Here is a 24755-nt window from a genome sequence, read left to right on the forward strand (position 1 = left end):
GTCGACGGGGATGGCTAGATCATCCGAACCTCCAAGGTCCTCTCAGATAACCACCTAGGCCCTTGATAGGCGCGTGTTTCAATTCCGTTCTGGAAATAGTCAATCTTAGAACGACAAGCTGGTTCCTGACCAAGGGGGTTATCACTTAGCATGAGTCAAGACTGGGGTTATCGGCCGCTACGGCGCAAGGCCGACAAGCACCACACCCCCCTGTTCCAACGTCCACTGTCGGCCGCTACGGTAAAAGCGCCGGCCCAAGCTGAGTAGATAACCATGGCGTGAGACTGTGATCCGATGTGAGTCTATAATGCAAATTTGAAATCTATATGTACTATATACAAAAGGGTCTCCAACACCCCTCCGGGTAAGCCAAATACCCCATCCCCTATTATATATCGAGAATCGAAACTTAGAGAGCAAACAGAGCGGCGGCAGCAACAACGAGGGCAGCCGCGGCAGTACCAGGCAGACCATTCTTTCCACCGAGGTTCTCATCATCAGCAGAGGTAGCAGCTGGCGCAGCAGAGGCCGTGGTGCAGGCGCTCTCAGTCTCTGCAGCGGGGATGGTGTCTCGACGGCCGGGGACAGTGACGTTGAAGCAGGGCACGCGGGAGCTGACCTCGTCGGCCTCAGCGTAGATGATGTCGGCGCAGGCGTAAAAGGTCTCGTTCTTGGCCGTGTTCCAGGTGGCATGGTACTGGAACTGTATTGTGGCCTTGTCGCCGACCTTCTTGCCCTTGGGGTCGGGGATGTTAAAGCATGTGTGGCCGGGCTCGAGGAAGGCGATGGAAGTGTCTTGGACAAGGGCCGTGAAGTCGTCGTCGGACTTGGGGTCTAGATAAGGTTAGATGTTGTTCAAGATACAAGGCATAAGGGAACGTACCATCCTCAAAGGAGATGCTAATCTTGGTGTCATAAAAGGTGTGCTGAGCAACAAAAGCAAGGTGACCCTCCTCTACAACATGTTAGTCCTGTGCAACACTAACACAAGACGACTTACCAAGAGGGAACTTGGTCCTCTTTCCGACAGCGGCAGTAGAACCGCAAGGGGCCTTTCGGTCCCCATCAGCCTTCCACTCTCTGTCATTCGGCCACATAAAGGCAGCGGGGCCCATTCCGTCACTAAAGGTCTGCGCAAATGCGGGTGCGGCTGCCAAGAACCCAAGGGTCAGGATGGAGGTTAGCGTGGGAGCCATGATGATGCTTGGAGAAGTTGATTTAAAACAAAAGACTACTGGTTTGAAGATGAACCAGAGTAGACTAAGCCTCAAGTGAATAACAGCTCCGTAAAAATATAACAGAAGCTAAGGCGAATGTCTCTGCTGATATACTCTTGCTGGCGTTCCCAGAGGGGAAGATCGTAATGGGGTACACACACACACATTCCATCTCCCACGAGCACAAGGGTATGTGCACTGGAATGATGTGACCAGGAATAAAAAGAACTACACAATACAATGGGGTTCGTGCCGTGCAACCGAGAAGTAAGTGGAACCAGCGAACCTGTTTGTCGCGTTGTCTAGACTGCAGCTGAACGCCCCCGAGCAGCCGGAAGTGCGACGTCGAGTAAGAAGTGAGAGATTGAAAAGAGGCCCGCGTTCAGCTCGAGGGTGGGGGTTGACGTTTCCTGGAGAGGAGCACTGATCTTATCTGATCATCAGAGTGGAAATCGGATCATCATCAGCCAACGAGGACGCTTTGGCGTTTTCTCGACCACGCAGATCGCAGCAGTGGTCCCATGAGAAAAATAACGAGGTTTCTTTTCGCTTGCGAGTCTCGTGTATTCCCATTTGGGATATTCTTAATAGCGAGACGACACCCCAGCACGCCAAGCGAGTTTACCGCAGCGTGGATTGTTTCCACTCCACGTTTTATTCGCTGGGTTGTTGGGGATTTGTGCATCGTCTAGTCTTGGCTTTGGAGAAGCTGAAAAGGTCAGCATGCAGTTTATCATTGGGGATATCCTTATTGGAGAGTCTGGATTGTGGCAGTCGGTAGGCTGTCATCGGCTAGGTTGATGTTCCAGGATCGAAAGCCCATGCTATCCCCAACAGATCGCCCAGACTTTCACTCGAAGCATGCCTGCTGTTGGTTCTACTGCCAAGGGCCTTCTGTGGGCTGTGCATCACCTGCATCGGGCTCACACAACGGTCCTTGCGTGTCATGTTGGCGTCGTCTATCCTATCATCCTATTTGATTGATCTTGTTGGCTTGATAGAACCCATTTGGTTCTTCATCTTCCTAGTCTCTGTATCAACTGTAGTCTATGGCTTAGCTGCGCCCTTTGAAACATGTGGTGATCTTCTCAGTTCGTCTTCAAATATGATCCTTAGCGTCACTTTTGCCGGTACTGCCCCGTCAGGCTATGCTTAAAGATGAAAAAGAGCCGATAGGGAATTAATACACTGAACCATCTACCCTGAGCCAACAGATAGGGCCCAAGGTCAACTCGCCAGCCCTATATGACCCGTCGTCTTTTCATTCTTCTTTACATCTTCCTCATACTGCTTCCACCGATATTCCCTCTCCACACCCTTTCGTCTCTGTGCCGTATCACACAGCTTCTCATTTCCACATTCGCACTCTCCACCCTCGCGTAACCAGCGATATGTAAGACTCCAACGATCCTTCCTTGGCCTTACTGTCCCATCCGGTAGGGTGTCCGTCTTGCGAGACTTGATGCCGTGTGTCCAGTGAAGTCTCGAGTCCCCGCTCATCTGGATCATGCTCCGAGGTAGCAAATCCACCTCTGTCTTTTCACCTGTTTCCTTGTCCAGAAACTGCATGAACAACGGCGATCCTAGTGATAGCGCGTATAGTTGGTCGAATGCACCGTGAGTGTCGACATGAGGCGGTATCCCAGTGCCAGGTGCGTAATGTTGGAGGCAGACTTGATCCGGCGGGCGCCCTTCGGTAGTGGGAAGTAGAGGGACAAGCCAGTCTGGGAACGGCTTGAAAGGTATATCTTCATCGATTCCAAATGTTTTGTAGCTGAAGGTATATCCCCAGTGCAGTGATAGACGCCCTGAGCGTGCAGGCCAGTCTAGCTCATGCTGAAAGAGGTGGACAAGTTTGGCTTCGTGTTCTGGCGTGATAAAATCTTTCTGCATAAAGATGCCAGAGGGCTTGATAGAAAGTTCCTCCATTTTGCGCAGTCTATATAGGCGAGTGCATCATTCTAGAGTGCGAAGTTGTGCGCTGGCTTGAATCATGAAAAGATAAACGTCGTATGAGTTGCACATTTGGTGATGGGGCACAAGATGAGTCGAGTTTTCTTGTCACGTGACACACTCACTGTAGATACGACGAAGCAAAGCTGTAAACCGACTTTATTGAGAAAATACGGGGACTATCTAAAGATGTGAAATGCAGAGCTCAGGCAAATACTCAGACAAGTCGTTGAATGGGGTAAAGTAACTGACTCTACCATCTGGAGTCTTTTTCAAATACCAATTATCCCTCCAGGGAGCCGTGGGATCCTCACTGAGACGAGGCAGAGGTCCAAGACACTCTATGGGGAAGAGCCAAAAGCCAACCACTGGCTGAGGTACTTGGTCGACATTGTTGCAGCCCTTGTGTACTGGGTTGATGTACTTGAAGTCCCTGTCGACGGCGCTTGAGAGCCATTTCGGTTGTCGAAGTTGGCCTCGGGGAACCTGCAAATGTTCCTTCCAGTGTTCAATCATCTCCTGAACGTATCCTTCAGCATCGCCTCGATTGCTGATCTGCTCTCTTCGATGACCCCATGCAACCATGAATTTGTATTCAATATCGGATTGAACACCCAGAGCAGCAACGAGGCTGGCCCATCCATGAACGTAGACGCGAGGGTCCTGCCGTCCAATGAATAACTCCTTGATTTCATCCTGAACAGGCCTGGTCTCGGGCTGCCGATGAAAAATGGGTGTTGCACCCAGGATAGGCCGGGAGAAATGCGGCTTGAGTTCCGAGACAGAATCCGGCGCGCAGTCGACGAAGCGCAAACAAACGGAATTTTCCTTTTGCTCCCGGATAGACATGAATATGACGCGCTTGATCCGATATAACGTCTCTCGCAGAAGAGTGTGATTCTTTGGGTCGTTGTATAGGTGCACAAATCTGTGGTGTGTGGACGACGCCTCGATGGCCACGTTGACAAGGCCTACACGCTTCGGGTCGTGCATCCAGAGGTCATTGGCAAACTTGACGAAATACCCAAAACCCGAAATTGCCAGGGTATCCAGTTCGGCATTAAAGTACAGAATCCCATTCTCTTCCACATGGTCACCGCAACGGTATGAACAGGGAAGCTGGACGCGATAGAAGCGTGATGCGCAAACCCGCGATTCTGCGTTGACACTGAACAGCTTGCTGATGGTTGAGCGCTGTGGCAAAGTGATAACGTAGTCGTCTGGGATCAGTGTATTTGTCCAAGGGTCTAGATTGGCGTGAAGCTCGATAAAAATGAGGCGCTCGTGGCAGAGCGCTTGTTCCCAGATCTGACATCGAATCTCGGTAGGGAGATTAGGGAATAGGTGAAATTTGTCCTCAATTTTGGACTTTGGGTTCAAGAGCTCCAAGTATGGCTCTGATGGTTCTATGTTGGCGACGCTCTTGGTGATGTTCTCCATGGTGATGTTTGTGGTGATGTTTGTGGTGGTGTTCTCAATAGTGTGGGAACTGAGATTCGCAACAACAGCGATGCAGGAGAGAAGAAGGAGAGGAAAGGATGAGGATGAAGGAGGGGCTTTATATAGGCAGGCAACAACAGAATCAAGGTTCGTGTGTGATTTACTGCCCAAGAGCTGGAAAACCTTGATACTCGTTGACCCGGTAAACAGCTGCATAGCACCGGTGTGAGCCCACTGCTAGTGAGTGAGTTAGGACCCTTCTTTTCAAAGATAAGCACAGAGTTTCAGGCACAGCTGTAAACAAAGCAGTTATCAAGCTTCCATTCAAACCCTATTGGACGTGATACTGCACAACAAAAATGCCCCCTCATCAATGCCTTTGCTTCGGCCCGAGGACTCAATTAGGCAGAGCAGCAACAACGTCCAACCCCATCCTGGCCCCCTTTGGCAACTCCATAACCTTCATAGTCACCCTAGCCGGTCTATTTTCCCCAAGATACTCAGCCGAAACCTTGTTGAAAGCTTCAAAGTCTTCAAAGTTGGTGAGGTAGACGTTCTGCTTGATGATGCGGTCCAGGGTAGTGCCAGACTCTTCCAGAATAATTTTGAGGTTCTCAAAGATGCGTCTGAGTTGAGTTTCGGCGTCTCCCTCGATAAGCTTGTTCGTCTCCGGTTCAAGAGGGATGCAGGCCGAGATGGCCCATCTTGAGCCAAACAGTCGGACTATACGCTGCTCCGTCTTAGTAGATGTTTATTTTACCGGGATTACTCTGCAAACGGGTCGGTATACTTACTGGTTATGTAGATTTGCACCTTGTTCCTATTCTGGAGAGCGGACAGTTCACACACGAGCTTGGCTCCAGGGCCTACCCGCCAGACCAACCATATCATAAGATTCTCATGAGTATTGAACATTCTTATAAAAGAAAAGTCTACTATTAATATAAAGAGATCCAAAATTAAATCAAGTTCGCGTAGAGTCTCTTCTAACTGCATATCTAACCCTTATCCTAAGGGATACCTCGAATCTATCTTAAGATGACAGGCTTTGTCGTTTATATCCGCTGAGATAATATGGGCAGCGCCAAAGATTCTTTCATATACGAGAATTCTTCTTGAACTTGGTCATCGTTCTAAACTAATGCTACGTTAAAACACTCAACCAATTCACTTCTGGGCCTGACGATCTTTGATCTCACCGCGCTCCCTAACCACCTTTGCAATGTCATCTCCCCTCTCCGACTGCAAGCTCTCAAAACCGTTGATAACCCCTTCTCTGTCTCCCTTTCCCATCTCCTGGCTCATCTTGAACTTGCCCTCCAGTCGGGTGACTTCAATCTCAATGCCGATAATGTTCCGCTTCAACAATTCAACATACCTCTCCGGGGCATCGGTGACCTTCCACTCTGAGGGTCTATCCCCGCCGGTATATCCCATCTGATTGGTCTCCGCATGATGGCTCAAATCAGAAATAGCGGTTCCGAGGAATGAAGACGTCTCATCGTTGTTCTCAAAATAGACGCGCGCCCTTCCATAAGCCTGTGCAGCAGCATAGTTCCAAGTAGGCACAACTTTTCCAGTCGCAGGCTTCGTCTCCTTGTAAAACTTGGGCGTAACATAATGGTGGGCGGGCCTAGTAAAAATGATGAGGACCTCATCTTCGAGAAAGTTGTCGGCGCTAGGGTTGGAGGTGCAAGCTTCCATCATGGCTTTGCTCTGTGGGTTTTGTCGGGCGAGATGTCCCCTTAGCCAGCCAAGTTCGGTTTCGCTGGATTCATCTTCAACATCGAGGATGAATGGAATGTGGCTGCTTTGAAGGAAGGGGTATGTAGGGGATCTGATGCCTGTCGTAAGCATGCCCAGAGGGTTCTCCTGGATGAGGCCTCGAAGAACGCGGAGATCAGTCTCTGCGTGGGCAGCTCGAATGTACATGATGGAAGATGCGCAAGTATTCTAGGGACAATTGAACGGGAAGGAGAAAATCTCAGCGATGGATAAGTTGATGGTCAGGTTCGGCAGGGTAACACTGAGAACCTGGGGTAATCGCAAGGCGCAATACACGTCTTAAAGCCAGCGGCGGGACAAGCGGACCGCCTAAATGACGACAGGCCGGGCCGGTGTGGGAGGTTCTCGGCGCGGCAAATCAACGACTCAGTCATTCTAATCAGAGCCTAGGGCGAATCGAGAGGGCGACATTGGTTAGTGGTAGCGCTATCACCCTGTGTGCACATTTCGGAGCCGGCAAAAGACTCCGAAGTCGCCAATTATCGACGGAGAACTTGTCCGAAGGTTAGTCTATGGATTTCGTAACGCCAGCAAACTAATCAAATAAAGCTCCCTGATCACCTAAACGCCATCCTAAAAGAACCCTCACAAAGCTTTAAGCATGATATTATCCGTCTGAACCACCATCCCAATAACAAAGTCATGATCCCCCACTTGCGTGTATCCCCATTTTTCGTATGCCTTTATCGCCCTCGGGTTCTCTTCCCAAACTCCAAGCCAGATGTTTTTGAAGCCTTGCTCTCGTGCCATGTTCTCGATGGCCCTCTCCAAGGCGCGTCCAACTCCTTTACCGTGTGCTAAGGGGTGGACGTAGATGCGCTGAAGTTCGACTGTATTTTCAACATGTTGGACGCAAGGTTCAGTAGTCCCCCTCGTTAGGTACGCAAAGCCAAAGATGTCATTATTCGCATCGGTCGCGACTATCGCATCCTTGTCATGGTCGTTTATATCCTTCGCAATAGCCGATGGAGTGTAAGATTCCTCGAGAAAAGCTTCCAGTTCGTGTGGCTCGACCGAGTGGCCAAACGTCCTTGTGAAAACGTGGGCCCCGAGTTCTGCAATGCGACCAACATCCTTGGCGCTTGCCGGGCGGATAGCGACAGGTTTGTTGGTTGCTGCAACAGGCTGCGATTCTTTTGCCGCCATTGGATCGATGGGTTTGATTCGATTAATGTAATATGACTCTAGCGTTTCGCTTGGGTCGGTGAAAGTAAAGACGATGTTGCGTGTTGTGGGGGTGATGGTGTCGTATGATCTTTCAGAGGGTTCACGTAAGGAATTTGTTATGTCAGTTTCCTCTGACATCCCTTGATATTTAAAAGCTGGCTCCGAATGGACCTCCTTGTGGATTTTCTCTGAGAATTGTTATCGGCAGAATCTTGAAGGTTCCACGGCATTCCCGGTTGTCGACGTGAAGGCGTGTTTTAGCGTGCGCCCTAATGTCAAACATGGGAGAGTGCCCACCTGTGAGATCGACACTTGATGACAACGTTGGACCAATGTTCAAGAGAAACGTTATCAAGGGTATTTTTACAAAAGATATCACTATAGTAGTTACTATATGACTGCCCATCGTTCATCCCGTATCGATGCATTTAGCTCTCAGCGCACGCAAGATGACAACCATCTGCTCAATACTCGATCCCGGAAACGCCCATCTCTCACAGATCCGTATCCCCTTATCTTGTAGTTGATTAAGATCTCGTACTCTAAGAGGTTCGAGTTTGGAAAAGGCGGCGAATGATAGCAGCAATACAACCGCCATTGTTCTGATGTCCTAGTTAGCATTTGAGTTTCGCTTCAAGGAACGTACTTCACTTACCCATGTAGCAAGTTCTCCAGTGAAGCTGTAGGGGCGCGGACAGCATGCTCCACGGCATCCAAGTATCCCCGGCAATGGAACAAACATCTTTCAGCATTCTCGAGTAAAGTCGCACTTGGAGATGCATCGGGTGCCAATGCGCAAACCTGATACAGAAAGGGTCTAAAAATGATATCCCCTGTGGTATGGTAGCGTATCGTAACCATGGTGTCGTCCGCCCCAGATGGAGGACTATCCAAGTTCGGCCGTATGCTATGAGGGAGGAGATGATACCAACCGCCTAGTTGGTGATTCAACTCGTTCGCCAGATTAGGAAGACTTTCATCTGCCGAGTGTTCAGCAGCCCCATCACCCCCGGTACCCGGTTCAGCACCAGCATACAGCACGTAGTGAATGCGGTTGAGTAGGCGTCGTGATGAAAGGTCCGCGAGCCAGCGGTGCATGTAAGGCTCGGATGGACCGTCAGACCAGGGATAGGGCAGTTTGTCTACAATCTTCTCAATACCACTGCGTGGAAGATGGTGCTCGGCAAGAATATCGCTACGGGTAGTTAGCACATCGCGCGCAGCTCTCCTCAGCAAGCAACGCACCATTCAAGGACGAGAATCGCCCAAAAGACCCTGAGAATTGACTGATCTTGTGATCCGCCCTGGCCATCACGGAGCAACTTCTCAGAGCTTATCCCAGAAGTTAGCAATCGTCAATATCGCCAAATAATTTGACTCACCGGATCCAGTAATGCTGCACATCCGTAGATGCCATATGAACCAGCCTCCAAGCGAGTAGAGGCCTGGATATATAACTATAGTAAAGCGCCGCCAGGTACAGCGCCTGCGGCAGGATGGGATTGCCACCAAACGAGCACAGAGACTCGGCCAAGAGGAGTCGAACGGCAGGAGTAAAATACTGAATACCAGGGTGCCACGAAGGCTCCGACAGGTTCGGTGTTGCAGCGGCTACAGCTCCAAGAGCCAGCACGACCAAGACCAAAGCAGAGGCAAGATCGGGACGCAAGCCATCATCAATAGTCCGGTTGTACAAGTCGTGAAATGCCCTCTGGTCAAGGATAGGATGAAAGTGATGGACTAGTCGAAAGAAGTTCTGTATCAGGATATCCGTCTCATCGGGTTGTAACGTGGGCAAGTTTATCTGGTTGGTCGGTACTGGAATGAGCTGCAGGCCGTCGGGGATAGGTCGGCGAAGTTCAATATGGAGAAACAGGTCAGCGGGATAGTGGCCCAGCAACGCTTTGGCGGGTGCTGAGCGAAGGAGGTTTCCTGTCGTGGATGAGTGAGACAAGGGTATGTCCATGGTGGTGTTGAAGACATTATTGTTGGCAAAGTGGGATAAAGAAGCCGTTCCCGGTCTGTCGGTCGTGGAAGGGACCGAGGCAGCCGCATTTTCAGGACTGATGGCTTCTCCATGGCGTGGTAAGGTATAAGGAGTAGAGACAGGACTCCTATCCCTCCGTACTGCTATCGCATGGCGAAAGGTAGACTCGAGGGTCTCGAGCCGACTAAAGATTTCATCGACTCGGTCTACCTCGACAGCGATTCGTCTGCCAGCTGCAGTCAGCAAATGAATGAGGTGATTGGCGTAAACATGTCCGAAGGTACATACTTGTTGCTCTCACTCTCATCCCGATATTCGCATTCAGAGTTGTTTGCCTCTTCGCAGAGGGAACAAACCGGCTGCCTACCATCACATTTTCTCTTTCTAGTGGTGAAAAGTCAATCATCAGCGCGGTCCATCACGGAAAAAGGCACCGAAGAGCAGCAAACATGTCGTGTCTGGCAGACTCTACGCCCACTGTCATCCTCGTGTAACCTACCTCTTCCTACAGTAATTACAGGCCTTGGCGGCACGCTTCCGCTTTGCAGAATCCATGTCAGAGGGTAGGAATGAATCTGCGGATGAGGGCGGAAGAGTGGCGGAGGTTGGCGGCTTTTTTCTCCGCCCGGACACAAGTGGCCACATGTCGCGCCCTCCGGATCCACTTTTGACAATAGGGCACGGAGAAACTGAGTCACCGGCCCGGGCTTGACCGTGGACTTCCGGCATGCTATCACCGAGGGTGCTCCGGGCAGAGTGCGGATGCGGAGGAGACTCCGAGGTTCTATGGGACCATGGGGGGAGTAACGATGCTCTTCAGGGTGCAGATGGCATGCTGTGTAAGATGCAGAGCCATTGGTTGATCTGTATTGAGCAATGGACGTAAGCTCCCGGGTAGACATGGCAAAGGATCGGAATGGATTGGGATTAATGAACTTGGGAATATGTGTTAAAACACATACAGTAAGTTATACCCCTTTAATCAGTGTACTGCATGTTATCCAGAAGATGTAGCCCAAGGGAGACCTACACCCGGAGGTCGAAGCACGTAGGAGCTCGGGCCATTCTCGTGAAGATGTTCTTCTAATATTAATGTTTAGCTAGCTAATTATGTGACATACTTTGATTCGATGATGCAGCGAAACCGCCAAACACTAAATGAGTTTGTACTAAAGTTCCGTCTAGAGATGCGAATGCTCTTCTGTTTTCCAACAACCCAAAAAGATGGGGATGATGAGGTCTCGGAATTAGCTGCTTCTACACCGTCGCGTCAGGTTGTATACGCTCATACTGCTAATATCGGGTTTTGGAGGCCGCAGATCGGTGGGTCAGTTCTGAAACCTGGGTTTGATGTAATTAGGGTATGCATCGAGAAGACAACTCTCTTTCTAACCTAGCCCCTTCTCCCGCTTATTAATGACTTTAGCATCAATGGGGAAAGTGCCGAGTCTGCTCGAAAGTGTCCGTGATGCTGGTGCTTGAATCGACTAATAGCATCTCCGTGGGAGTGTCAGTGGTAGCCGCCCCCCCTCTTACATCTCACAGCGTGGTTCTCCGTCGGCTGCGAAGCCAAGCCAGAAAATGGTCTTCCAGAATCATGTTGAACTAAGCCATAACTTTCAAGCTTCACGGGTAATGCAGATCATTATCCAAATGCTGCCGGACTATTGAGCAATCTCGTCCCTGGGCCGCATGAGCCTCGGCCGTATCCACGACCCCCGTTTATACGGGATCACGACCTCCCCGAACTTCCGTGGAAGCAGATATCTTACTCTTCGGGTATGCATATACGTGAACTACAGCTATAAGTACCTCCGACCTGTTCATATTTATTCTCTGCCAACTACTCTAGGAATAACCTCTCCCAACATCTTCAGGTCTTAGCCGACACAATGGTAAGTGTGCCAAACACGTTCAATATCGCGGAGCCAATCCAGAGGTATCCTTCATCCGGGCTGTCCATCCTAATTGTGGGTGGCGGCATTGCAGGTCTCGGCATGGCAATCGAAGGACACGGAAAGGGTCACGACGTTCGTGTCATCGACCGCCGGCCTAATTTCGAAGACTACGGTACGACCGCCCTTTCTTCTCTCTTCTCACTCAATATGATGAACTAAGCTTCTGATAGGCGACATCATTGTAATTGGTGACTCGGCTTTGAACGCCATGAAGAATTGGCCCGGCTTCCTTGACGCCTGTTACGAATCACCATTCCCTAGGGAGTACCATGCGTACAAATTCGACGGTGGCTTCATAGGGAAGCTAGGCGAAGGCCTGGGCATGTGTCGATCCCTCTTTCATTCACTACTCCATCGGTATACCCTGCACCTCGGCATTCCCATCCGCTACGCTGCCAAGGTAGTTGACTATTTTGAAGCCGATGACCACGCTGGTGTCCATCTCGAGGATGGTGGAGACCTCACTGCCGATATTGTCGTGGCCGCTGACGGAATCGGCTCTCGATCATGGCACCTCATAAATGGGACCAAGGAACAGCCCATCAGTTCAGGCTTGGCCTTGTTTCGGAGCACATATCCACTCGAACAAGCTCTGAAGAGTCCCTTGGTTGCTGAAGTGTGGAAGGACATTGACTGCGAGTCTCGTCTATACTTTGGTCCTGGCGCCCACATGGTTCTGGGCAAGACAAGCAAGGAGATGATCTGGATGCTTACGCACAAGGTATAGAGCCTACACCCTCTCATGATTCAAGCTCGGAAATCCAGCAGCCGATATTTTATAGGATGACGGAGGTGCTGAAGAAGATTGGGCCAAGTCTACCGATCCCAAGAAAGCGCTCCCTTATGTCGAGGGATGGGCACCATGGTTCAAACACCTCATCACCCCAACCCCAGAGGATGGTGTTGTGGACTTCAAACTTATGTGGCGTAACCCGAAAGAGAAATAGGTTTCCCCAAAGGCGAGGGTTGTCCAGATTGGAGACTCAGCTCATACATTCCTCCCTACTTCTGCAAGTGGTGCGACCATGGCTCTTGAAGATTCCTTCTCTCTCGCAGCTCTCCTTCAGCTGAGTGGAAAGAGTAATGCTCCTCTGACTCTCAGAGTCCAGAACAAACTTAGGTGAGTGATACAGAACACGTAAGGGTGTATCTATCTAACTGTCCGCAGATTCGAGAGAGTGACTTGCGCCCAGAAGATGGGCTTCAAAAACAGGGAGAACTTTCACAACACCGACTGGGACGCTGCCGCCAAAGATCCTTCCTCGATTCTTAAGCAAGTCGACAAATGGGTGTCCCAGCATGATGCCGAGCAGTACGCATATGAAATGTACGGGAAGTGCGCGAACCACATTGCTGTTGGGACTACATTCGAGAACACGAACACGCCTCCTGGTCACATGTTCAAGCTTTGGACTGTTGGTGAGCTTTTGGGCCTTGCCGAGCGTGGGGAAAAGAATGTCGACGACTGGGACTGATCTTGATTTGTTCCCCCTTTGGAGTGATTCCGTTTGTGTCCTAGATAAACATGTTTGCAGTTTCACGATTTGAGATAGAAGGCCTGGCCTTAATAGATAGAACTAGAATGGATGAATGATTTTTATAAATTATTATAAACGCTCTTCATTCCTACGGTTCAGAGGCACAATCACTTTTATATCATTAAATCATATTGCTAGACCAAGACTATCTCTTCAACCCACTGCAGATCATGTATCATCTTTTTGTTATCCACATCATCATCTAAACCGAAATAAATGCATCCAATCCTGCGAAACTCGTTCCGCTCGGCCCTTACTCGTTTCTCTGGGCTGACGGGCATGACTGCTAGCGCCCTGTAAGATATATCATCTTTACACCTGAACTCGGATAGAAATACTGCAAATATCTCATTCTGTTGGACCCAGGAGCGTGTCTCAGCGGTATGACGTCCAAGTCCATCGAAATCCACAACCGATCCATATCGGTCACTGTGGGGCGTGCATAGCCTTAGAAACTGTTGCCTCCTGCTCCGGACATTCTCATCCATATCTGGTAGCTCACTGTGCTCCAGTTTCACCAAGGGAGCTCGCAGGCTGATACAACCATCCACAACTTCGCCGAGTGGGTTTTGAATAGTCTTGGGTGTCACACTGTAGCCAGTAACAACTGCAATGTCAGCCCAGCGGCCAGCCGTGTTGTGAACTGAATGCCTGTCGAAGGAAGCTGGGCTCCACGTTGGAGCAATGTATCCTTTGTCTCCTGGCAGAGGTCGTTCACCTGGAAAAGCGATAGCTTCTTGCATTCGGTTAAAAGCGCCCCAGCCCAGCCCTTTGACCAAAGTGTTGCTTCAGAGGCCTGCAACGTATTCGACATCCTGAGGGTTATCTGATGGCTTGTCTCGCGCCGCATCAGCGCTCAACTTACCCCTGATTTGAGCTGCTAACCCTGAAAGAGCCGGGAACCAATCCGTTTTGACCGTGAGTTGTCGTGTAGTAAACTCTTCCAGGATGAGGTCCCACATTCGGTGAATGTTGGAAACCGGGGACAGGTCAAACAATGTTTTATCACCCCCCAGGTCTAAAGAATTCCAGCGGCCCAAGATTCTGATGCCATCTTCAGATAGAAAGTGGCAATTGCATTCAAAGAAGAGCTGCTCACTCGTAAAATGCAACACGCGATGGGAAAGGAGGCGTTCTTGCATGGCCCAGGCCCGGTATGATAGAGGCTGACCCATCAAAGCGAGTAAAACGCGCTTCTTGAATGCTTCCCACGGGGGGAATTCAAAGGCGTACGCAGGTACACTAGTTTCCTTCGGTCTTGTTGCAGTGGCTGAGTCGGTGTTTTCAGGAGTAAATTTCAATGGTATAGGCACATGCCTTCGTTCCCGCCTTTACAAGAACCCATGCGCAGACCCTGACGCGCCGTCCGCGGAGATGGTTAAGAATGCTCCGGCATAGATTCTCTGCATAGCAGCAGCCTCTCTGGCCCAGTCATCAGGATCATCTTGGCAAATGCAGAGAGAGTCGATCCAGAGGAAGCGTATGCCAAGATGGCGTGTGACGTTGATTGCATCTTGGAAAGTCTGGGGGAGCTCCTGTACGATGATAGTGTCCAAGTGACTAAGGAGTGTTGCATGTGTAGTTTTCACATGATGTGAGGTGTCAACTCCCCAACAGTGACTGAGGGTCACATAGGAATTGGATCTCGCCGTGCCTTTCGTCTCCCACAGGCGAATTTTGCTTGGGTCATCAAAAGCGTCCAGGTCAATAAGTCGTGAGGGAAGTGGGCTTTGAAGAGGTTGGCAGCCGTCGTGGTTTGACACACAGTCGTGTATCCAGCCAGCAGCCACGTTCAGGGTTCTCTTAGACCCAGCATCGGGATCAACTCGAGCCCCGCGAACTCGTCCAGTAACCGATGCTCCGCGGTCCGATAAATCGGAAGTCGAATACATTGACTCTTCAGGTTCGACGCAGAACCCAAAAACATCAATCATGTAGAGGTACTCCTCGTTCTTGCTAATTGCAAGGACCACGAAGCCATCCGCCTCATCATCACGTTGGACCAGTCTGAGGGTCCACTCAGCGGGAAGAGCATGGCCTAGGTGATCAATCCACCAGGCCCTATTATAGGCATTCTGCTCCGTCTGTTTAAAATCTTGGATGAACTTTTCAATCTTTTGCAAGATGACTCTGCAAAGCGGGCAGTTCTCTGCTGAAAGCGAGAATGAATCAAGGCTGGAATGATGGAGCAACCCAACTTGGTCTATAGCGGGTGCATCATCGCGGCTGGCGCGAACAAATGGTATAGAGCAAGGATGGAGGGAGCCAACGTCAGACCTTTGCAGTATCGGCAGCGGTGTGGGGACTACCAAGGCCGGGAGGCATAGAGAGCATATGGTCATGGCGGCGGTGTTAAAGAGAAGCTTGAAGGGAAATAATCTCAGCCCAGTGAGATGATAATTTTTGTTGGCAGTGGAAATTGTTAATAAGCAATCTGCGTGATAACATTGGTGTTTGGTGGTTCTTCTGCTGGCGGCTATTGCTATTGTCGGATTGGATCCTGCAGGCAGCTCCGAACGTAGTCACACGGGCCCTAGAAAGGGAGGTCGTGATAGCCTCAGAGAGCACAACACAATATAAGTCGTCTACAAGGACACAGAACTGGGGGTCAATGTAGGATATGTAAGCGTTTATCTGGTCAACTATCCGTAGATCCAAGAAAGTGATGAAGAGATGAGGCTTAAGATTAGGGAGGGCTTTTTTAGCCCCAGGAATAGAATAAATAAATGCTTATTTGACTTTTAATGAGGATTCTTAGTTCTCTATGAAGATATAATTATGTTCCTTGCTGGTGGACTTAACGCGCTACTAAGAAGCAAACTCAATGAACTATTTCATCATTTGCCAAGTCTACCATTAGTTCTTTAGTACTTCTTACTTGAGGACCATTGTAACTCTGTTATTGCTCCTTTGACTCGTCAGGATATTCATACTGGGATAGATGCAGCATTTAATCTTTGGATTACCATGCTTTTTGTATATACCTTGACTATCTATAGAATTTTCTATGTACAAGAATGGAAAGCCGTACAATAGCCAGGATTATACTTAAGCCTGAACAATGGCGCCGGTAACCTCAAGGGTGTAGTCCAGACCCTTGGAAACCTCGTCGCTCAGGTTGAAGCCGTCGTACAGAATAGGCTCAGCAGGAGCATTAGCCACAACAACGCTGACCTGCTCACCAGTCTTGACGGGAACAGTAGCAGCGCCGTTGGTGAGAGCAACGTAGGACGACTCGTCGCCCTCACGGTAGACAACGACGGTGGCGACAAACTCGGCATCAGAGGTCACCTTAACCTGAACCTCGCTGCCAGAAACGGTCAGGGGAATGATGTTGGCGCCCATGTAGCGGGGCTGACGGTCAGCCTTGGGCTTGTAGCCGTTTCCGGAAGCCTCGACGTTGGCAAAGTTGATGGTCTCTCGCTGGTTGAAGAAGACCTCCTGAGCAGAGGGGTGGCCGATGTCGACGTAGGCCATGCGGGCCCAGTAGCGGCCGACAATGTCGCCGACGGTGGCGTTCTGGGAGACGCGGGCAAGCGTGTGGAGAGGAGTCTCGTTGCTGCCCTCCTGGTACTGGACCATAAGCTGTCGCAGCGTGTCCTGGCCGAGGCCAGCAAAGTCATCCGGGTTGTTGGTGAGGTAGGTGAAGAAAGGCCAGGCCTGGTAGTAGTTACCAGTATTGACGGATCCGTCGACAATGACCTGGTGAGAGTCGCCGAGGACCTTGTTAAGCTCAATCTCAGTGGCAGAAGTCTCCTGGCTGTGCTTGGATCGGGCATCGGCGCAGATGTCGGAGGTCTTGTAGGTATCAGCAACCCAGTTAGCGAGAGTCTCCCACCAAGCGCCAGTTCGGCCCTGATCAACCCAAGTGCGCTGGTGGTAGTGAAGGCCGTGGCCATATTCGTGAACAGTGACGCCAGGAACAGCCAGGTACTCATTAACGACCTCGAGCCAGGCCAGCCCAGTCTCGTAGTCAGAGTGCATCACACCAGCGGCATTCTCAAGAGTACCAACAGAGTAAATGTTGGTCTTGTAGTGCTCTCCAGTGCCTTCAACATCATTAAAAGACAGACCGGGAGAGCGCCACTTGAGAGTTCCAACAAAGCAGTCGTACGCTCCCTCCAGCATGTCAATAGCCTGACTGACATCGTTGGCGTTTCCACCGTAAACGCGGAAGTGAGCGGAATCCTTGAAGCTGCTGCCACCAGGGCCAACGTTGGGGTTTGCCGTGTAAGTCGCGGGTGCCGCCTGGGCATCAGCAGTTGGGGTAACGGCCTGGGGAGCAGCATGGCTGCCCACAGCGAGAAGGCCGAGAGCGGCAATCTTTCGGTTAATGAAACCCATTTTGAACGAACGGCAGTTTTAAAAAAGAAGGTTAAAAATAAGGTAAAGAATAGAAGTGAATTCAAGGTGCTTAATCGGCCAACCACTGCACCGGCACCATAGTCTTCTTTATATTCCCCTATCACGATAAAACATCTGACGGGAGTTTACACAAGTTCCAGCAGTCAATTGGTGGACTATCCAACCAGCCTGGCATAGTTTCGTCAAAACGTTTCAGAACCAGGGATCAGTGGGTAGAATGGCAGAAGCGAGTCCCTGCACTGTGAATACGAAAAGGCGACGAGTGAGCGTTTGTCAGATGGGTCCAAACAACGGGGGGGCTTTAAATTGCACAGGGGAAATGTTACCGTTTCAGTGATGGGCGCATTCCCACGAACGGGGGTCTCGAGGGCGAATTAAAAGACCGTGACATATGCAGGCCAAGCTCCAACTTCAAAAAGAGGAAGCCATCGCGAGATTGATTGCGAAAAACACAACCAACAACTGTGGCTTATCTTGTCTCAATTTGAGACTACCTTAGGAAAAAGATCAGTGTTTTGCCTCCCCCTGTGGCGTTTTCTGACGTAAGCTCCGACGATTAGCCGCTATGGGGGGTCACGCAATCTGGCTTCCGCATTTTGCGCCGTCTCAAGACCAAACCAACGGACCTCCTTATTCCCACGATTTGCTGATCTCGCGCGATAACGAAGCCTTTCACTCATTTGACGCAACGTGACGCGAAGATGCCTTCTCACCAGGTCGACGATATCAGAGACCACCAGCCTCTGCTGGCCGAGGACCGCGATGAGAGTCGCGAGGGGTCCGCCGAGTACCCGCCCACTGATCGACACGCGCAGGCGCAGGGGTCATTCACGCGGAATCTCGGAGCCGTCGAGGCCTTTGGTATTGTCGTGAGCATCGTCATCGGCAGCGGCGTCTTCACGTCGCCCGGCTCAATTGACACCAATGTCCCGTCGCCGGGCATCGCCCTCATGATCTGGCTCGTCGGCGGTGGTCTTGCCTGGACCGGAGCCTCGACTTTCGCCGAGCTCGGAACCGCCATTCCCGGAGAAGGTTTGAAGCTGAGACATGAGTGGATGAGATTTGTTTTGGTTCTAACGACATGTCAGGTGGTGTTCAGCCTTACCTTCAGCACATCTTTGGTCCAGTGTTTGGTTTCCTTGCAGCATGGACCTGGATTGTTGCTATTATGCCGGCGACTCTCGCCATTCTTAGCATCGCCTTTGCTGAGAGCGCCTTCTCAGCTGCCGGTGTCACTGATGCCTCCGACACCGTTGAGCACAAGCTGCTGTCCATCATGGTCCTCGTCGGCATGAGTGTTGCCAACTCAATTAGCACCAAGGCCAGCACGCGCCTCAACAACTTCTTTGTCGTTACCAAGTTCTTCAGCATTTTTGTCGTTGTTGTCGCCGCCATGGCTGTCATCGGCATCCATCTCGCGCAGCCCAACCGAGAGATTGGCGGAGAGGAGTGGTTCAGCCAGTCTTGGTTTGCCTGGCGCAAGACACTGAACCCCGATGGCACCGAGACTGATTGGACGCAGCTGAGCCAGTGGGAGATTTTTGGTCACTACTCGGCTGCCCTGTATGCTGCTCTCTGGGCTTATTCTGGCTGGGATAAGGTGGGTTACTTGATCACTTGCACGGGGGTTTCTTGTTGACATATTCTAGGCCATCTATGTCACCTCTGAGCTTTCACAGCCTGCCAAGCAGCTGCCTTTGGCTATCAACACGTCGATCCCCACGGCCATTGTTTGCTTCTTTTTTGCCAACGCTGGATACTACATCCTTCTCCCCTGGAAGGTTGTTTCCACCACTGACAGCGTGGCAGTGGTAAGTTCAAGTCCTAAGCTCTTATTGAAAAACTTGGCTGATATTTTTGTGTGTAGACCGCCATCACACTGCTCTTGGGCCGTGGCTTTGGCATCCTGATGGCCATCCTCGTCTGCCTGGTCATTGCTGGCTCTCTCCTCGGCAACTCCTTCGTCGCCAGCCGCATGACGGTTGCTGCAGCCAAGAAGGACTGGATCCCCGACTACTTTACCATCGTTGGTCGAGTTGGCTTCACTGTCGATTCAAACAACAACACCCGTTCCCGAGACAGCCAGGGCAAGTCCTCCGATGCCCCCATCAACGCTGTCATTCTTTCGGCTCTCCTCGGAACCATGTACATCCTGTTTGGCGACTTCCGCGCCCTCCTGACCCTCAACGGTCTCGCCGAGTTTTCCTTCTTCTTCCTCACCGTTCTCGGTGCCATCATCCTCCGCTACCGCGAGCCAAAGCTCCACCGTCCTTACAAGACGTACTCGTTCAACCCTATCCTGTTTGTTCTCGTGAGTGGGTTCGTTATTGTGAGGGGAGCTCTCTTTGCGCCCCAGCAAGCCCTGGTCATTATTGTGGTCTGGGCGCTTGGCCTTATCTTGTACAAGGGCAAGCAGATGATCTGGGCGAGGACATCTAGGTAATTACATGGCGCCGCGTCTGCAGCGAGACAGGTTTGGTTCAAAGTCACCTGGCACGACGCCGCGGATATCCAGTTATGGCATGAGTGAAAGATGACTCACCGCACACTTCGGTTCTTAAGGGACGGTATTGGCCAGCCTCTATACATTTTTCATGCATGCTTCAACTCACACGAGAACGGACGCAAGGCTTGTTTCCCTGGTTACACGGCTGATATTTCTTTTTTCTTTATCAGATTTGCAAGATAGAGATGTGTCATGTACAAAAGATAATGGGGCGGTGGTGTTTTTCGACCTCATGTATACGCCAGATATGCATTCAGCGAATAATAAAATGACCAGCATTTATCGTTTGAAACTGCCCCGAGCCTGTTCAAGCGAGCTCAGGGTTAGGCTGATGACGTGACTGTTGGCACCCTGCGAGATTTTAACCGGTGCTTTATATCCAGCATTATCAAACAGTCTAAAAACTCGTTTGTAGTCCGATTGAGGCACTTCTAACCGGAGATGATACGGCATTATCAGGATAATATGTGCCGTGGCCAAGACTTGAAAGAGACGGCGCTATCGCTTGAGGCTCACGCAATGGTGGTCGAAATGGCATCATCAACCCCGACCACCGATTGGCAGCCAGACAATTAGTTCCCAACCGACCATTTCTAAGAACGGTAATTCTCGTCGGATACATGTATCCTAGTAGATACGCATGCTCTTAACCCCCACAGATGGTTGATGTGCTCGGTCATGATAGTGACGACTCGGCCGGTTTGCGGGGGCGGGATGAAGGCTCTTTAGCGAGGTTTACCTTGGACCCCAGGATGAAGATCAGCATAAGTTGGTGCCGTTCCCTCTGCGGAGGATCTGGCATTCTTTGCAGCTGCAGGCAAAATGTCGAGCCAACCAGTTAGGAGATGGTACCATTGGTACTCGCCGACTGATTCCCCAGAGGAGAGAAAGCTCATTTTGAAACTTGATCTACTACTTGTTCCTTATGCTTTTGCTATCTACTGGGTGAAATATGTCGATCAGACAAACATCAGTGAGTTCACCCCTCCCCAGCGTTGAACCCGTACTGACAATTCAGATAATGCCTACGTCTCTGGTATGGCCGAAGAACTGGGCTTCACGGGAAACCAGCTAGTTCAGTTCCAGACAATCTTTGTCGTTGGAAATGTTGTCGGCCTCCTCCCCTTCATCTACCTCTTCCCCCGCGTCCCCATGCACTACCTAGTCCCCAGTCTTGACCTCGGCTGGGGAATCTTTACGCTGCTGCAATACCGAGCGCACAGCTACGCCGAGATTATGGCATATCGCTTCATGGTATCCATCTTTGAGGCTTCATACTTCCCGGGTGTTCACTTTGTACTGGGCTCTTGGTATCGAAGTGATGAGATTGGCCGACGAGGAGGCACCTTCTACATCGGTCTTACACTTGGTACTATGACTGCTAGTCTTCTTCAAGGAGCTGCGACTCAATATCTCGACGGTGTCAATGGTCTTCCAGGTTGGCGTTGGGCGTTCATCATCAATGCCATCATCACGCTCCCTCTGGCATTCGTGGGCTACTTTATTTGGCCTGGAACACCAGACAAACCCAACCGTCTTGTTATGAAAAAGTCGGAAATCGCCCTCGCCAAAGAAAGACTGGAACGAGCTGGCTCCAAGGTTCAAAGCACACCCTTTTCCTGGACGTTGCTCCGTCGCATCTTTACAAGCTGGCAGTTCTACCTCTTGGTTATCTGGGACATCTTCTTCTTCAACACAAGTGCCAATAGTGCTGCGTTCTTGCTCTGGATCAAGAGTCTCAACCGATACAGCACGACAAGACTCAACCAACTGGGAGCCATCAGTCCCGGTCTCGGCATCTTTTTCGTCCTGTTTATCAACTTTAGCGCTGATCTCTGGATTGGAAGACCAGCGGCCATCACGTTGGCTTCAGCCATCAACTTTACCGGACTCGTCATCCTCGCAATTTGGAATGTGCCAGAGGCTGCAAAGTGGTTTGCCTTTAGCGTTGGATACTCTGCTGTTGCAGTTTCTTCTGTGTTGTATGGATGGGCGAATACTATCCTGAGACATAACAACGAGCAAAGAGCACTGACTCTAATTCTTATGACGGCGATCGCCACTTCAACGAATGCGTGGATCCCGCTGCTCGTGTATCCCACGGTGGAAGCACCGCGCTTCCCAAAGGGATATGTATACTCGGCGGTCATGGTTGTTGGACTGGTAACTATGACGCAGGTCATTCGTATCGTCTTTGGAAGTCATGGGTAAGTTCAAGTACAACTGATTTTATGAGTCAAGCTAATATGCGTGTAGTGAAAAGTCACGTCCGCCCATTGACGAGTCGACCTTTGTTAGCGAAGATGATTCGAGTCACTCTCACGATACGCCGGTGGGGGACAATGAGGCTCAAAAGGGACTGCAGCCTCGAACAATCTCTGTCTGATATATAACATGGCAACTGTGGCTCTATGGGGAGGGAAAGATCGTAGGAGCGGCTCGAGTAACCATCAGTTATCTAGCATCGATTGCAACTTGCTCCATCTTCAAGTTCCCCGATGCACTCAAAATTCCTCCGACTCTGGACGGAAATAGCTACAAATGGACACTGGATTGATAATCTCGGACAGGATATGTAAGCATCCCGTTTCGTTCCCCGCAGAAGCCGATGTCGTGATCGAGCCCGGTATCTAGCGTCATCTTCAACTACCGCGCGTCTTATCTGCATGTATAAAGGCCAGGTGCTTCTAAACACAAGCGACGTCTGCTTTCCATTGTCATTAAACAAGATTCAAATCTCCAATACAAATTCACAATGAGTCAAAAGCAACTGCACTTGACCGCGTTTATGCGGCCGGTGAGCCTTCACACGGGAGCTTGGCGATATCCAGGCTCTTATCCAGACGCCAACTTCAACCTCGCCCACCTCAAATCCTTCATCAAGACACTTGAAGAAGCCAAATTCGACGCCTTCTTCATGGCAGATCACCTCGCTGTTCTGAACATGCCAACTGAAGCCCTCAAGCGCAGCCACACAGTCACTTCTTTCGAGCCCTTTACACTTCTCTCGGCTCTCTCGGTAGTCACGGAAAAGATCGGACTCGCGGCTACTGCATCTACTACATATGACGAACCTTATCATATTGCTCGTCGTTTTGCATCTTTGGATCATCTTAGCAACGGCCGTGCTGCGTGGAACATTGTCACAACCGGTAACCCGGAGTCATCTAAGAACTTTGGCTCCGACGAGCATCTCGAGCACAGCGAGCGTTACAAGAGAGCCAGAGAATTTTACGACGTCGTGACTGGTCTCTGGGATAGTTTCGCCGACGATGCTTTCATCCGAGACCGCGAGAGTGGCATCTTCTTCGATCCTGAGAAGCTTCACGTTCTGAACCACAAGGGTGATGACCTCCAAGTGAAGGGCCCGCTCAACATTGCGCGTCCAGTTCAAGGATGGCCTGTTATCGTGCAGGCCGGACAGTCAGAGCCTGGAAAGCAGCTCGCCGCTGAAACGGCAGAGGCTGTCTTTTGCTCGCCTCGGGATATCAAGGCTGCCAAGGAGCTGTACGCTGACATTAAGGGACGTGCCAAGGCTGCTGGTAGAAACCCAGATCACTTGAAGATTCTTCCAGCTGCTCTAATTATTATTGGAGATACTGTGGAGGAAGCCAAGGCGAAGCGTCTTGAGCTAGACAGCCTTGTGCACTACGACAGCGCCATCGCTTCACTCTCTGTTGCACTCGGCACTGACGCATCCGGTTTTGATCCCGATAGTCCTCTACCCTCAGATATCCCTGAGACCAACGCAAGCAAAACAGGCCGCGCCGGAGTTATCAAGCTCGCCGAAGAAGAGGGACTTACTGTTAGACAGCTTGCGGGGAGGTATGGAGGCTATTCTGGGCTTGCCTTTGTAGGCACACCTGAGAGTGTTGCGGATGAGTTGGGTCAGTGGCTTCATGAAGATGCAGCAGATGGATTCACCGTCACGTTCCCTTTCTTGCCTCAGGGATTGGATGATGTGGCATACAGGCTGGTGCCTGAGTTGCAGAAGCGTGGGTTGTTCCGCAAGGACTATGAGGGGACTACACTGAGAGAGCATCTTGGTCTTCCTAGGCCGACAAATCGGTTTTTCCAGTAGTCAAGATAGTCTGTCTAATGATCATCCTGTTCGAATGAGTTCTTAGGGAAACCTAGCGAACCCATTTTTCCCTGAAAAAGAGTCCCACCACGTAAAAGGATCAGAAACCACATCAATGTTGAACGGGATATCCCAGATGCCCACATCCTCAAACATGGAAGCGAACGGTCCTTCAATGCTGCTTTCACCCTGGGAAGTTACTCTGTTTATTTCAGGACCTTGCTGGGCTCCCTCAGGTGCAGCGCTTCGAGGAGGTGGCAGCGAGGCCTGGAGCATGATTCCGAGAAATTTGGAGAAGCGCATGGCCATGTGGGAATCATCCGGGGAGCCTTGACGGATGGCGTCGATGACGGATCGAAGCAGATGGATGTTTGGATGTGAGAGCGAAATGTGCTGCTCTTTGGCAATAGTGGCCTATTGAATCGTAAGCCATGGTTTTGCTCATGTTCAAGCCTGCATACCTTTAACAGATGTAGACTCGCAGCTACGATAAAAAGCCAACACCTCACAGGCAAGTAGGCAATCAGTTTTCCCGGCTCAAGTACATCAACAATGACAGCTAAAAGGGAGTAGCTTGCCTGTGCCGCCTGGTCTGAAAACTCAGACAGCGCGTTAACCGCCGTTCGTGAAGAAGACGGCAAAGCCTGTGCAGCTGGAGCGAAACAATACATGGTGATGTAGTGAAATTCCATGTCTAAGCATGCGCTCAGAAAGGTATTGGAATCTTCTAACCGTTAGTGAAGCCCAGGCCTCAACCT

At 50.7% G+C, this 24755-nt stretch overlaps 9 protein-coding genes across 9 annotated transcripts; 4 read left to right on the forward strand and 5 right to left on the reverse strand.

Moving 5' to 3' along the window:
* Positions 1-409: 409 nt before the first annotated feature.
* On the reverse strand, positions 410-1196 carry LRP88_05735 (copper acquisition factor BIM1-like domain-containing protein; the record flags this gene model as incomplete). Its single annotated transcript, XM_083242283.1, has 2 exons — positions 410-834; positions 1001-1196. The coding sequence occupies 2 exons, from the start codon at positions 1194-1196 to the stop codon at positions 410-412; spliced, it is 621 nt and encodes a 206-aa protein (XP_083101219.1).
* A 1248-nt stretch (positions 1197-2444) lies between these two features.
* Positions 2445-3146, reverse strand: LRP88_05736 (uncharacterized protein; the record flags this gene model as incomplete). Its single annotated transcript, XM_083242284.1, has 1 exon — positions 2445-3146. One exon carries the CDS (start codon positions 3144-3146, stop codon positions 2445-2447), a length of 702 nt encoding a protein of 233 aa, XP_083101220.1.
* Positions 3147-3353: 207 nt separating this feature from the next.
* On the reverse strand, positions 3354-6542 carry LRP88_05737 (uncharacterized protein; the record flags this gene model as incomplete). The annotated part of the gene is made up of 4 exons (XM_083242285.1): positions 3354-4844; positions 5083-5333; positions 5405-5430; positions 5782-6542. 4 exons carry the CDS (start codon positions 6540-6542, stop codon positions 3354-3356), a joined length of 2529 nt encoding a protein of 842 aa, XP_083101221.1.
* Positions 6543-8089: 1547 nt separating this feature from the next.
* On the reverse strand, positions 8090-10104 carry LRP88_05738 (Zn(II)2Cys6 transcription factor; the record flags this gene model as incomplete). Its single annotated transcript, XM_083242286.1, has 6 exons — positions 8090-8104; positions 8364-8757; positions 8808-8894; positions 8945-9782; positions 9851-9933; positions 10049-10104. 6 exons carry the CDS (start codon positions 10102-10104, stop codon positions 8090-8092), a joined length of 1473 nt encoding a protein of 490 aa, XP_083101222.1.
* A 1337-nt stretch (positions 10105-11441) lies between these two features.
* LRP88_05739 (FAD-dependent oxidoreductase) lies at positions 11442-12982 on the forward strand (the record flags this gene model as incomplete). Its single annotated transcript, XM_083242287.1, has 4 exons — positions 11442-11619; positions 11678-12228; positions 12455-12627; positions 12676-12982. 4 exons carry the CDS (start codon positions 11442-11444, stop codon positions 12980-12982), a joined length of 1209 nt encoding a protein of 402 aa, XP_083101223.1.
* A 3111-nt stretch (positions 12983-16093) lies between these two features.
* LRP88_05740 (uncharacterized protein) lies at positions 16094-17389 on the reverse strand (the record flags this gene model as incomplete). Its single annotated transcript, XM_083242288.1, has 1 exon — positions 16094-17389. The coding sequence occupies one exon, from the start codon at positions 17387-17389 to the stop codon at positions 16094-16096; it is 1296 nt and encodes a 431-aa protein (XP_083101224.1).
* Positions 17390-18111: 722 nt separating this feature from the next.
* LRP88_05741 (amino acid/polyamine transporter I) lies at positions 18112-19853 on the forward strand (the record flags this gene model as incomplete). The annotated part of the gene is made up of 4 exons (XM_083242289.1): positions 18112-18442; positions 18499-19010; positions 19060-19221; positions 19278-19853. 4 exons carry the CDS (start codon positions 18112-18114, stop codon positions 19851-19853), a joined length of 1581 nt encoding a protein of 526 aa, XP_083101225.1.
* A 1101-nt stretch (positions 19854-20954) lies between these two features.
* On the forward strand, positions 20955-22302 carry LRP88_05742 (major facilitator superfamily domain-containing protein; the record flags this gene model as incomplete). Its single annotated transcript, XM_083242290.1, has 2 exons — positions 20955-22123; positions 22173-22302. 2 exons carry the CDS (start codon positions 20955-20957, stop codon positions 22300-22302), a joined length of 1299 nt encoding a protein of 432 aa, XP_083101226.1.
* A 369-nt stretch (positions 22303-22671) lies between these two features.
* LRP88_05743 (LLM class flavin-dependent oxidoreductase) lies at positions 22672-23997 on the forward strand (the record flags this gene model as incomplete). Its single annotated transcript, XM_083242291.1, has 1 exon — positions 22672-23997. One exon carries the CDS (start codon positions 22672-22674, stop codon positions 23995-23997), a length of 1326 nt encoding a protein of 441 aa, XP_083101227.1.
* Between the last annotated feature and the right edge of the window lie 758 nt (positions 23998-24755).

Source organism: Fusarium phalaenopsidis, assembly GCF_050370095.1.
Source record: "Fusarium phalaenopsidis strain FUZ10S chromosome Unknown contig_32296, whole genome shotgun sequence".
In the NCBI taxonomy this organism is placed as follows: Eukaryota; Fungi; Ascomycota; class Sordariomycetes; order Hypocreales; family Nectriaceae; genus Fusarium; species Fusarium phalaenopsidis.